Source organism: Helicoverpa zea, chromosome 20 (genome assembly GCF_022581195.2).
Source record: "Helicoverpa zea isolate HzStark_Cry1AcR chromosome 20, ilHelZeax1.1, whole genome shotgun sequence".
Lineage (NCBI taxonomy): Eukaryota > Metazoa > Arthropoda > Insecta > Lepidoptera > Noctuidae > Helicoverpa > Helicoverpa zea.
In genome coordinates, this window is record NC_061471.1 from 3,485,300 (window position 1) to 3,499,284 (window position 13,985).

The 13,985-nt window shown below is 34.7% G+C and overlaps 1 protein-coding gene and 1 pseudogene across 1 annotated transcript; one reads left to right on the forward strand and one right to left on the reverse strand.

Annotated features, from left to right (window-relative positions):
- Positions 1-13,985, reverse strand: part of LOC124640101 — a 117,840-nt pseudogene that overhangs the window by 44,598 nt on the left and 59,257 nt on the right.
- On the forward strand, positions 4,580-7,917 carry LOC124640099. Its single transcript, XM_047177740.1, has 2 exons — positions 4,580-4,750; positions 5,089-7,917. The coding sequence occupies exon 2, from the start codon at positions 5,090-5,092 to the stop codon at positions 7,034-7,036; it is 1,947 nt and encodes a 648-aa protein (XP_047033696.1). The 5' UTR covers positions 4,580-4,750; position 5,089; the 3' UTR covers positions 7,037-7,917.

Here is a 13,985-nt window from a genome sequence, read left to right on the forward strand (position 1 = left end):
AGTGTACTGTCTTAAGTTCACATCAACTACCTCATTATGCAAATTCAGTGTGAAATATTTAACACATTTAAACTAAGTAAATGCACAAACTAAAGCACAAGATAGAGGCAATTGGAATTGAAATGGCCACTTACTGCTTAACGCTTAAAAGATATAGTTTTTTCGTTCAAAAACATTACGTTAACTGTGATACTAAAACCTAAAACTTTTAGGGTTCCAATGCTTCATGAATACTAATTTTTAGGAACGTGTTGGTAACTACAGGTCTATGTATAATTTTATTATAAAGCTAGAGTTTTCTGTTTGTTTGTATTAACTCGCTAATCTTAGGTACCTATTATTGAATTCGAATATTGTTTCAGTGTTCGATAGCCCGTTCATTGAGTAGTTATTTTCTCACGGGACGCGGGTGGAATCGCTGGCGGAAGCAAATAGTGTATAAAAAATATAATCCAATATTAAAAAGGAGAAGCAAATAACACAAAAATAGATTAAGGTATATCGAATTACTGAAGTAATTATCCTCTTGATAAGGACAAACGTTTATTCCTACATTCTATTTCGAGAAAGTACGAAGAAATCCTTGTTATTTTTATTGAAGCCTATTTCTGTACGTGAGAAAAGTGAACGACACTTAGAGGTAACAGCCAATACGGATTTCTATATTATTTAAGTGGCAACTACTTTCTGAGGAAACTTGAGCAAATAAGCGAGGAAACGCTGAACAACTAAACTCCCTAGACACAGGTTATCTCGAAATAGCACGTTCAAAATTCACACTAGGTAGAAGTTTTCATGAAACTGTTTATAAAAAGCCATTTTCTTTCAACCAAGATTACAGTTTCAGTGTCTGCATTATAAAATCGGATTCTGTTAACCTGAGGTGTTTGTTCTGTATACATTTACTATATTTGATTCAAAACAATAAAGATTTCATACGACCTAACATGCCTAAGTAAGTAAATGTAAGTTAACCTGAAAATGGGTGCTATAGTTTAGTTTTATCATTCATAGTGAACAGGCAAACATAACTGGCAGTGTACCTAGTTATTGAGTAGGTACTTAGTGATAAGGTAAATTTCAAATTCTCTTAACCACCTTCAAAAATACCATCATGACAAATACTTCCTTACAACTTTATCCCCGGTCTATTAAAGTCCCAACACTGCTACATTTTATCGAAGTAAACAATAATAAGAACATAAACAACAAAAGGAAAATAAAACAAAGCTGTAAATAAGTGAGTCGATAAATCCGATAGCAATGTGCTCTGTCAGCGTTTCCCGTGAACAAACGTAACGTTTGAACATTTATTTGGGTATGGCGTGAGTTTAGCACCGTCACTGTACCCTACTTAAAGAATATTCAGTGCATCACGCGATTCTAACCCTTAAGACATACGCCAGGATGATCTATACAGATATTATGAAGCTAAAGAGTTTCTTTAGCTGAACGTTTATCTCAGAAAGTCCTAATATTATTTAAGTCTTTCATTGTTAGGTAGGCCATTTATTGCCATTGGTTAGTTTTTATCCAGTTGCACAATATAGATCCCGCAGGACGAAACCACGAGCGAAGCTTGTCCTTATACCTTAATACGTACTTAGTTCTGTATTTTCATAACATTGCGTTGAAATACGTTGTTCTTATTTCACCACCTGGTACATTATACCGTATCATTTATATGACTTTACAATATGCTTACAGTATCATAAAACATATTCAACTTATGTACAAGATCTGATCAGCATTCGTTCACGCAGACGTAATCTGTTTTATCGGGAAATGTCTGAATATAAACATTTTGTAACTCGATCGCGGGTACGATCGAGTCTCGAAACGTTGTGTTATGATGCTTTTAAACAAAATCTCAACACACTTCTACACTATTATTACAAGTGACAAAGAATTTGTGAGTACCTAGGCTCGCAACTACCCAAAAGTACCTAAATTGATTAATACATTATGGTACCACTGTATCCTATGGAAACGAAACCCCGTAGTCGTATAGAAATTAGCTTTCTTCGATAAATGTGCTACACTATCTAACACTGAAAGAATTGTAAATCGGTCAAGTCGATATTGAGATGTTCAAATAATATTTGCATAAATTAAATTCATCATCCCAAGAAAGCCCTTTTTGTTTTCAAAGCAAGCATTTAACGTAGATTGTCGGCATGTATTAGTTTAGAGGTGCTACCGACAGTTACATGTAGTGTATCGGCACGTCTGAAAGCGCTGCCGTGTTCGGCTCAGGATCGCATTTCCATATTGCTTAGCTATTCACAGTTTGCCAGCTCATCGTCTAGCATTCCTGAAGATACCGCACTATAACCTATTTCCTTGGTAATGCATAAAGTGCAGGTGCTCAGCAAGGTTGTGAAATTAATATTAAACAAATAGGTTTTGGAAGAAAATTTTTGTGAGGTTAAATATAATAGGAACTCCGGAAAAATTACAGTTTTGCACTCACACACGTCATTTGGTAAGTAGTTTTTAAAAATAAGTGAAGGTGAAACATAGACATATACGCACCTATGCGTAAAAGCATAGTATACAAGTTTTTAGTAAAAGCAAAACTTAGCCTCGTAAGATTTGTATTTACAAAGGAACGGCTAGTCCTTTTTATGAGACCCTTTGTTCTGAACTCGTGTGTAACAAATAAAGCAAATACGGCTGAAAATTAGCCGGCATTCTCTTCTAGGTACCTTTTATTTGTACAACCGGGAATAACAGTATTTAATAGATTTTGCTAGTGGGTTGTGCTTTAAGCTCTATCTACATAAGCTTATTCATAGTAAAATAGTAGATATAGATGAGAAGCGATATGGTGCGATATCGATGTCGACTATAGAGTGAATTGATGGAAGACAATGAAAGCTGCCCTTCCTACTAAGTGGGTTGTATAGAAGACAAAAGAAAGGACGCATTCTTCTCTGTACATGTAAAACAGTGGGTAGAAAAAGATGTACAGACACGAGCAATAATAATGTTCCTAAGCAATATCCAAAAGCGATTTTCTTTTGCTGGCATAATATTTGGGTCGTGTTTACTCGCCTAAGGTAAAAACCAATATTTCACAAGAAATCGCCTTTTTGTCAAATGCGTAGGTACATATAATTGCATGTGGCCGTACGTATACAACCAGTTTGGTGACCATGTGTACTAGTTGCGGCGAGCCCCCGGGCGCGCAGTATCACCGCAGCTTTATATCATGGCTTAGAGGCATTCAGCCCCAACTGCCCAACTGCAGCAGAATAGAATTCATCGAATTGACCAAATATGTACCAGATTAATATTCTTTTTAACAAATATATAATTCAAACAGTTATTTGATTAAAATCTAAAAACCCACATGAGTACAACGTTTCACCACTAACCAATTGCCTAGCAGTCCATCTCGGCCACTTAAAGTCCACTACATTAAGTAGGTGTTTGCTCACACCACACAACTGAATATTGTATGCGCTGAGTGGCGAGCGAATTATTCCTCGTTTACTAACCTCGGGATAAGGTCAATGTGTACCTTTGTAACTGTAAACAAGACTAATTTGAAGCAGGTAGTTTCTTGCTCAATGAATTCTTAACCGACTGGGTTAACCGCCATCAAATATTAACCAGGGTACTCCAGGTGAGTTCTTTACTCTCCTACATAATGAGAATCCGATTTAGCGCTATACTCAAGTAGATTAGGTTATACTGTATAATAAATGAAGTTACCCAACAGTTATTTTAATTAATAGTGTCATGAATTCAATGCGGCAAAAAGTTTAGCGTAAAGCTAATGAACTGCATCGATAAATTATGCATTTGGATCTTCTGGTCCGATGCGGATCGTGACTGTTTTATAAAAGTGTATCCTTATTTAAAGAACTGCCAATTGGGAAAAAGTTTTCCTATATTTTGATCAATTTTCAATTTCTCTGATTATGTAAAATCATGTCTCATCATCATCTAATCAGTCAATTTGTTTCCGCTTCGCCATTCTTCATGCAACTTGCATCCCACATGCAATTTAATTGCGTAGTAGAATCGCACCTTAAGCCCAATGTACTTGAAATACCTACACGTGTAAAAGTTTATCCCTATGAATGCGGCAAGTTTTTACAAAGTATTTTTTTCTAGCCAAGTTTATAATACCATCGCTTTAGCGCTTTGAGCTAACGACCATCGTGAATAAGCGCCTATCTAACTCTCCCACATTTTTCCTTTTATTTTACATACGATTCTTCAACCACATAAACTAGAGATGCTATAAAGAATAATGAATATAAATTTTGTGGCTCTTTTTTCACAAAAAACCTCTTATAACGTAATACAAAATGTCGTAAGATAGATGATCCAAGTTGAGAAGGCTGGCGTCGGCCACATCTGTCTGCGCACGTGGCACACACAGCTGACAACTGACAGTTCTGTTAACCGCTCAAACGCTACCAAGTGACTTTTGTCCCTTTTTCGTTTTGACAGTAAAGCGCACCCAAGTGACTTTTGTCCCTTTTTGCGTTCCAGTGCGATACACATCACAATATATTTGTTTCTTTCTATTACACGGTGTTTTAATAGGGGAGCGGGGGGCTAGTTGTAACAGGGGCAAGTAGTAACAAGCATTTTTTTCCTACAAAAAAGAAGAATATTCGTTTGATTTTCAACCTAACCTACTACGTATTACCCATTCTATCGTATACGCGCGATCAGTACCCCGCCGGACGGCGCTGGAAGCGGTGTTGTGCAGGCTCTCCGATAAAGCCAGGTAATGGACTTTTTATTGTTTATAAAAAATTGAATATCGTAGATTTCAAATTGTTTAGAAGTTGTTGATTTATACAAATACATTAAGCAATTATTTAGTTTGATTATATTAACTGGAATTTCACACCATGTAAGCGACTTTTTTTTATTAGAAGTTTTTTCAAAAAATGTCGCAGTGGGGTATGTTGTAACATTTTTACGGGGCAAGTTGTAACTTGTTACAACTTGCCCCTTATTAATTCATAAGTTTTATGGAATCACGCGGGACGTATTTAAATTCCTTCTTTTTTATGTTTTGATTACATTTTTGTTGAACTTCATTGATTTTATCTATTTCAGAATGAGAAACTATAAAAGAAAAACTGAACGTGCTTCTCAAAGCCAAGACGTTTACGAATTAGCGTCTGCTGAAGTCTTGGAAAATAAAACGAGTGTACGAAAAGCTGCACAACATTTTAATTTGTGTCATGTATCGCTATATAGATACGTGAAAAAGAAGAAGAGTGACAAATCTTTATCAGTAGGCTATGTCAAACCTAGATTGGTTTTTAAAGAGGAAGAAGAAGCTAAAATTTGTGAGTACTTGCTTACTTGTTCCAACATTTACTTTGGGTTGCTTCCTTTGGAAGTCAGAAAGTTAGCATACCAGTGTGCTGTTATGATTGAAGCAAAAAACGTTCCTCCGTCATGGAGTGAAAATGAATCAGCTGGGCCAGATTGGTTCAAAAATTTTATGGCAAGAAATCCAAGACTGTCTCTTAGGACCCCTGAAGCTACATCTCTAAGCCGCGCCACATCCTTTAATAAAACCAATGTTCAAGATTTTTTTAGAAAACTTACAGAAGTTATGGATAGGTATAAATTTACACCATCGCGAATATATAATATCGATGAAACTGGAGTGACTACAGTCCAGAAACCAAAGAAAATTGTGGCTCCAAAAGGACAAAAACAAGTAGGAGCTATTACTTCTGCTGAAAGGGGTACCCTTGTAACTCTTGTATGTGCCATTAATGCCTCAGGAAATTCTGTCCCGCCAATGTTTGTGTTTCCAAGGCTCAGATACACTGATATTTTTGTAAGATGTGGACCACCAGATTGTATTGGAGCTGGAAATTCTTCGGGGTGGATGACGGAAAAAGAATTTATTTTATTTCTGGATCATTTCATTAAGTTTGTCAAGCCGTCGGAGAATGAACCTGTCCTCCTATTACTCGACAATCATCATTCACACGTAAACATCTCAGTGGTGAAAAAAGCAAAAGAAAATCACATTATCATGCTATCATTTCCCCCCCACTGTTCACACAATCTGCAGCCGTTGGATGTTGGAGTTTATGGTCCGTTCAAGAATTACTTAAGCCGAACACAGACAGCGTGGATGCATAACAACCCAGGGAAAACTATGACCATATATGACATTCCTGGAATCGTAAAGGATTCTTTGCCATTAGCCATGAATCCTTCTAATATAATGAGTGGATTTAAAGCCACTGGAATATGGCCTCTAAATGCAGATATTTTTAAAGATTCAGATTTTGCCCCATCTTATGTAACGGACCGGCCAAATCCTGCAAGCAATGAATCAGAAACAGATATGAACATTACTGTCTCTAGCTTGACAACAAATCTCCCTAATATAGATTCATTCGATAATTGTTCCTTAGATATAAGTGTCAGTGAAATCATAAGTTCCATGGAAAATTGTGACCCAGTAACTTCAAATTTAACTAGAATTGATAATACTTTATTTACAACAGCTTTACCTGAAGGTCAACCGGAATTTGAGCCGACTCCTGGACCTTCTGGTCTTCAAAAGCAAAATGACTTCTCTCCATCTAAAATAAGACCTTACCCGAAAGCTCCACCACGAAAACTGACTAACCGCCCTCAACGTAAAAGAAAATGCTGTGTCCTCACAGACACGCCGGAGAAAGATGAGTTAGAAAAAGAACACGAAGAAAAGTTAAATAAGACAAAAAAATCAGAAGAGACAAAGAAAGGCAAGGGAAAGGGCAAAAGAACGATGACAAAAGATCGAAGGGAAAAAGATAAGATAAAGATAGTTAAAAGACAAGAGATAGAAAAAGTAAAAAAGAAAGTTCTAAATTCTGATTCGGAATCTGAAACCGAGGAATGGTTTTGTTTAGCTTGTGGGGAAACTTATGAAAATTCAAACGAGGAGTGGATACAATGCATCATGTGCAAGATGTGGGCACATGTAAAATGTGCAACAGGAAATAAGATCTCATTTGTGTGTCTCAATTGTGATTCCGATGAAGACTGATTTCATATTTTACTTACGTCAATCAAAAGGCTGATTACTTAAGAAATTTAGATATTGTTTTTATAAATGGCTGTAAACCTAAGGTAAGGTTCTTTATAATTTAAGAAAGAAAATATTTTTGTTAATTTTTTAGTATGTTTCTATAGGATGAAGAATAAAACTCTAAGTTTGGTATAACTAGGGTTTATAATGGTAAACACGCTAAATTAATCAAAAGTCTGATTACTGAAGTAGTTAAGAATATAAATGTCAATCAAAAGGCTGATTACTTAAGAAATTTAGATATGGTTTTTATAAATGGCTGTAAACCTAAAGGTTCTTTATAGTTTAAGAAAGAACATATTTTTGTTATTTTTTTATTATGTTTCTATAGGATTTAGAATAAAACTCTAAGTTTGGTATGCCTAAGGTTTATAATGGTAAACACGCTAAATTAATCAAAAGTCTGATTACTGAAATAGTTAGAATATAAATGTCAATCAAAAGGCTGATTACTTAAGAAATTTAGATATGGTTTTTATAAATGGCTGTAAACCTAAAGGTTCTTTATAGTTTAAGAAAGAACATATTTTTGTTATTTTTTTATTATGTTTCTATAGGATTTAGAATAAAACTCTAAGTTTGGTATGCCTAAGGTTTATAATGGTAAACACGCTAAATTAATCAAAGTCTGATTACTGAAGTAGTTAAGAATATAAATGGCTGTAAGCTTAAAATTCTTTCATAGCAAAGTTTAAGTAAAGAAAGTACAATTGTTATTTGTTTATTTTTGATTATTTTTCTGTTAGATTAAAAATAAAACTTTAAAGTCTAAACTTGTTTTAGCGTTTGTTAAATTTCTTAGGCTAAATATGCCAAATAAATCTTTGTAAAATATAAAACTGGTTTTCAATTCCTAATGTTACAATTTGCCCCTAGCCTGTTACAACTAGCCCCAATCACGGGGTAAGTTGTAACACTCGTCAGTTTTTTTTCAAAGCCGTTTCTACAAAAAATCATTACAGGTTTGATCAAAAATTTATTTGAAATCGATAGTTGGATAGTTGTTAATTGGAATAGTACTGTTAGATTTCATAAACATCAAAACAGTAAGCTTTCACAGCCAAGAAACGAAAAATTGTTACAACTAGCCCCCCGCTCCCCTACCTTTTCTCTTTTCTACACGATTCTTAATACATTTCTTCATGCTAAGAATACGACAATAGTTCCACAATAGTTCATTCGGATTGAAAAAATAATGTCAAAGTCAGTCGTTCGTTGGTTTTCGCGCGTTAGGCGGAAGATTGTCCTTGTAATTTAATCATTATTTCGGTTATTTGTACGTATTATTGTATTAATTACGGTGTTATTATACAATAAGAATATAGTCTTTGTGTTTGCAAGCGAGTTTTAACCTAAGGGTTTAATAATTCAGCTTTTAAAAACATTCTTTTGTACAAGGTCAAACAATGTTTTTTTTTTAACTAGTCATTGTTTACATCTAAAAATATAAACATTCGAAGCTCAATGTTAACAAAAACCTGATACCACTTGAAAGAGTCATTCATTAGCTTGAACAAAAACAACACTTGAGATTGCTTATGTTACCAATGAGTCATAAAAAAAAACATCTTGTGAACTCGGCCATCTGGCGCAGCGGCGCGCCATTTTTTTTTCGAACAGTAGCGCTTTGTGCGAATTTTGGAAATCGGCGAAATCACTCATGCGGTTAACAACGTGACAACGTGGAGTGACAAGTGACGAACTTATACCCTTATACCCTACATGCGAATTGAAGTTTGCGATTGTCAGTGATAGGCACAAAAATATATCAACAAATGGTTATGATAATTTCAGGAATGAAAATTTTATTTAACTGTTTTTGCTTTGTAAATAAATTTTAAAATAGAATTGTTTACCAAAATAACTGCGAACAAATATGCAAATTAACAAACAAACATACACATTAATTTCGAGGAATATTTCCCTTTTTTTCTGAAAACTGAAACCTTCATTCACGAAGCTTCACAAAAAAATATTTTACGTACCAAAACGACAAACATGAAAATATTTTAATTTTGCAGCGGGCAATTTCCACGCAAACTAATATGAGATCAAACGCACCGCCACGTGTATATATTACTGCTCAGTCATGAGTGCCGGCTGTGGTGGGGAGTGGGGGGGGGAATCCTATATTGGTTCCGCAGGTGGGTAACACTTGAATATATATATCTGAATGCAATATGGTTCGGATTTAACTGAAATGAGCAAAACTACCGCTGTATTTTCCTGTCTGGTTTGGAAGATAATATTTGATTTAAATACATATCTTTAAGAGCCTAAAATTTGTGCCTATTTAGTCACAGAACTGAAAACCACTTAATCATCTACTATTAAATTAGGGCAAAAACCTATAAAATGCTGTGATTGTTTATTGTAGGGTTTGGGGTTTGGGAAAGTTACTGGGCAAATGTAATGTAGGTCTGAATGTAGCAAACATTGAACGACATTAGTGAACTAAACTTCAATGAGTTTCGGTCGTACAACGCATACGATTTACATATATATGTGTTAAATGTACTTCTCAACAGAGTTAGTAACTTAAACTGCTTACTAACTTTGAACCGATAGTATTGATAGCTTTTGCAAGCTACACAACTTTGTAGGACTTTGTTCACGCTTAAGTTATTGACAGCTGTTTATGAATTTACGATCCTAAGGAAAACTACGATATTATATGACTTTTACAAAAGTATTATAAGAAATATAGAAAAGAAAAGAATTCTTCAAGAGTTTACAAGTACCTACTGACAGATGTTTCAAAGGACGATACATTTTTATTTCAAAATGTCAAACGCTAAGACAAATATTTATATCGAAGGACCCTCGTCATCTGTGTCCCTCAGTGGAGACAGAACAAAATGACAACGATAGTCTCTATATAGGTAAGTAGTCGTAATAGGTATTTACATCACAAACAAACTACAATACAATGCCAAAATGTTCGCACTTTGAATGATTTTAGAACTTATATTCAAAATCCTGTAAGTCCATTTAAAAAAACAGTTTCCTTTGACGGTAATCTGTTTCGTATAAAAATATATAGTTTTCACTTGACACGCAAAGCACTTAACTCTTTTCTGAAGGGAAAGGTTTACCATATTGACAGGCTTTAGCGCACCCTTTCAGAGATCGACTTTATTAAGTTTCTATTGGAAGTAGGTTTGTACTTACCGCCAAAAGCTTCCAGCGGTATTGTCCGCTATCCCAAATATCGATACTAAGTGTTCCAAAAATAGAAGGGAATAGAAGTTAAATCCATTATAATACGATTTACTTCTGAACGATACGAATATAGATATCACATTTATATTTGCATATTTAAGGCTTCAAAAACTAGGAAGTCTTTTCACAAACGCTATTACCATATCTATCCATAGACGAACATGATATCAGTCACAAACCTCCATATTGGGAATAACATTAATATAGTAGTAGGAAATAATAAAAAATCTGACCAACAAATTCATCACAGAGGGGTTGACCTTCACAGTCATTTCTTACCCCCTGAGAATAATGTTCATTGAATATATGTAAAAGGGAGCAGTTATCATAACATAGAGTAACTTAATATGCGAAATGTTGTAGAAACATGAGACCCGCGTTTTGTATTTTTAACGTTAAAACAATAATTTGGAAAGGCATTACCGTACGAAACACGAGAATTACGTGAGTTCTACTTATATGAGTAATTGTACCTTTGAGTAGGTGAGTGTTGATGTAAATGAAATTAAATTAATGTAAATAGAACGTATAAATGTAGAAGCATTGTATTTGTGTTACAGCTACTACGTCGTCACCACGGAGGAAGGCTGTCTTCTTTAAGGTGATCTGCCAGCTGGGCAGGATATGACCCAGTCCTGTGCTCTCCAATTTACGGGTAAGTATGTCATCACCAACTTTCAGACTCCGAGCTACTTCGTTAAAGTTTCTTAAAAGTCCACTAAGTGGCTGTCGACCCAGGCTCGAACTTGAGACCCCGTGGACAGCGGTCGCTCTATGTGACCCATAGACCAACAGTGCAGTAAGTAAATCTATTTAATATAACATAACATGTATATGTAAAACTGCCTCGTATTTGTGTTACAAATATTGATTACCTAAGCCTGATAGAGAGTATCATTCATCTTATAAAATTAATTAATTTATGATCACTGGCTTTTAACATACATCATGATAATTATGAATGATGTGCAAGTGTTCAGTTAGTTTCCATTAATATTAATCTAACGCGGGTGTTACGCATCGTTACCACAAGCGGAACAAAAACTTTAGCTGAATATCACGTTGGATATCAATATGATACTGGGTCAGATACAAACATTCTAACGGTTATGTTAGAAATCAAGACTGTTGATAATAAAAAAACAAATATTATTTCAGAAAACAACTATTTCTTTAGGTGTAAACGTATCTACTCTTCAGGCACATTAGCAAGTTTTTCAATTTATATGGATTCCTTGCTCTCACTTAGATACATTAAAATGCTAACATTGGGCTAAGATCGATAAATACTGAGATTCAACATAGGTAAAACTTAAGCATTAAATCTAAATGAACAGGTTTAACCCCTGCCTCAATATTTAATGTATTTAACATAAGCACACACGAGTACTACTGAGGATTACACAGTATTATCTCAGTACAGCTACTTTATTATGAACCGGAGCGCCCTTTTTAAGCGATGTGGTAATTAAAATTTTCGGCTCACCTAAAATGATAAGCTAATCAGAAGACCCCACTTACGTACGAAATATGGAGGTCAACGTTGGGAACCTATACTAAGTTTTATAAGTGCTTGTGTTTTAAATTAGAACGTTATTTTCAAATGATTTCAAAGAAAGACGGATAAGACGTGGTAAAATATGAAATTGGTGGCAACTAAGTTTGCTTCTTTTCTCATCTTAATGTCATTAATATATTAGCCTTAGGTATTTACCACAGCTTGGTTTTGATCCCGCGCCTTGATTTTCTGTATTTATATAGTCTGGCCAAAATATCCTTGTCTGCTTTTCAACCGTGTAAACACTTAAAGAACAGTGTTTACTGGCTTGTTGTTGACATCTCCTCACCTCTGACGCACTTCGTTTGGCAGAAATGTTCGTCAAGTGACGGAAACACGCGTATTGCTTTATTTGTCAGTCACTTTGTCACTCTTTATTCACCTTAATGGCGTCAAATAATATTCATGAGTGACATACTGACAAATATATTGCAGACATTCAGCTAAGCAACATAATTGACTACGATTTATTTATAGTCATTACTTATTTAAATAAAAAATTATAAACCAAATGTTATATACTACAAAACTATGTTTGCATTACTACACTACTACCAAAATATGACAGCGTTGTCACATAAAAGCTTTCTGGTCCAATGATTTTGTTATCGTTCACCACAATTCAATATTTCACCATAGTGTAAAATAGTAATAGTAAATAGTGTACTCCTACAAATATCCTAAATATAGCCAGTACTTATATACAGCAAAATAATAAAGTAATTCCGATCGGATGCCCGTCTTAATCAATTTATAATTATAAATAAATCTGCGATGAGTAATTCCAGTGTTATTAATGTGAAGTATTGTCATTCCGCCGCAGTGTATCGGAGCGTAGCCGTGAGCTGCCTCGCGATTCATTGGACATACAATTGTCAGATCCATCGATTGACAGCAGGATTAAAATTTTCCTCATAAGTACATTTAAATTAACAGCCACAGGTTTGATACAAAACGATTTCATATTCACATAGATTGATCCAGTTGGTTACAACAAACATCCAAAAGGATGTAGGTATAACTGACAGTGACAAGCTCCATTTAAATGTTGCAAGAATTAATTTTCTTTGATTTTGTGATTGTTCGGTACTCTACCTCTATATTGAAAAAATCCTGAGTTAAAGCTACTATAGTTCGGCCATTCAGAGAATGCGTTCCTGACACGTCGCGATTGAACTGACGACGTAACTACATTCATTGATTATTGATATAATAATGTTGTTTTAATGCTCCTCAATTGTTAAAACGGTAAACAACCAGCAAAAATATTTTTATCGTAACTGCAACGCCATTGCAAAGTTACGTCGTCAGTTCAATCGCGACGTGTCAGGAACGCATTCTCTGAATGGCCGAACTATAAGGCAGTTACTAAGAAGTGAAGTAGCACGAATTTCTTGTTTTGGCGCATATTGATATAAAAAAACAGTTGATGTTTAAATCCACTTCCCTACACTGTATGGTTCGATTTTTCCAGAATATCTTTTCAATAGAAATAAAATCCACATTCGCTTTGGAAGCACGATAGAATATTCTAGTAAAATTGTCGACGAGTGTGGCTGTAAAATGTTATGTGCGCACAAATTGTCCATTTCGTCCTGTAACGTCCGACACAGCTAAATGGAACGATTGAATAAAATACAATCGATGATTTATACTAGGGACTGCATACTGGTTTAAACATTCTTTATTCTGATCATTATAGGCTTATTACAATTTAATCTTTTCTCTTCATCGTCATTTTGATTTTAAAATACTGAAAAATAACATACCTATTGAAGTTTAGTAAACATTTTGTTTGATATAAAAAGCACTAGGTACAGTTGAGTGGTTAAAGGGTCAAAGTCCCCGCAAGTGAAAAGGGTCAAAATTCTTATTATTAAGATTTTGCATTAAATCTCGAAGAAGCTAATTGAACCTGATTAATATCTATCAAAATTTCGAAAGTCACCACAACTTTATCTTTAAGTTTTCTGAAACATCTCGCACGCACTCAATGACATTTTGTGCCAAGTGACGAAGGTCGCAGCCGCTTGACCCCTGTCAAAATCACGTAACATTCTTGAAAAAACGGTTAAGGAAAAATAAAAGAAATCAACTCTTTCCAGCAAATATCGTAAGAAAAATCTT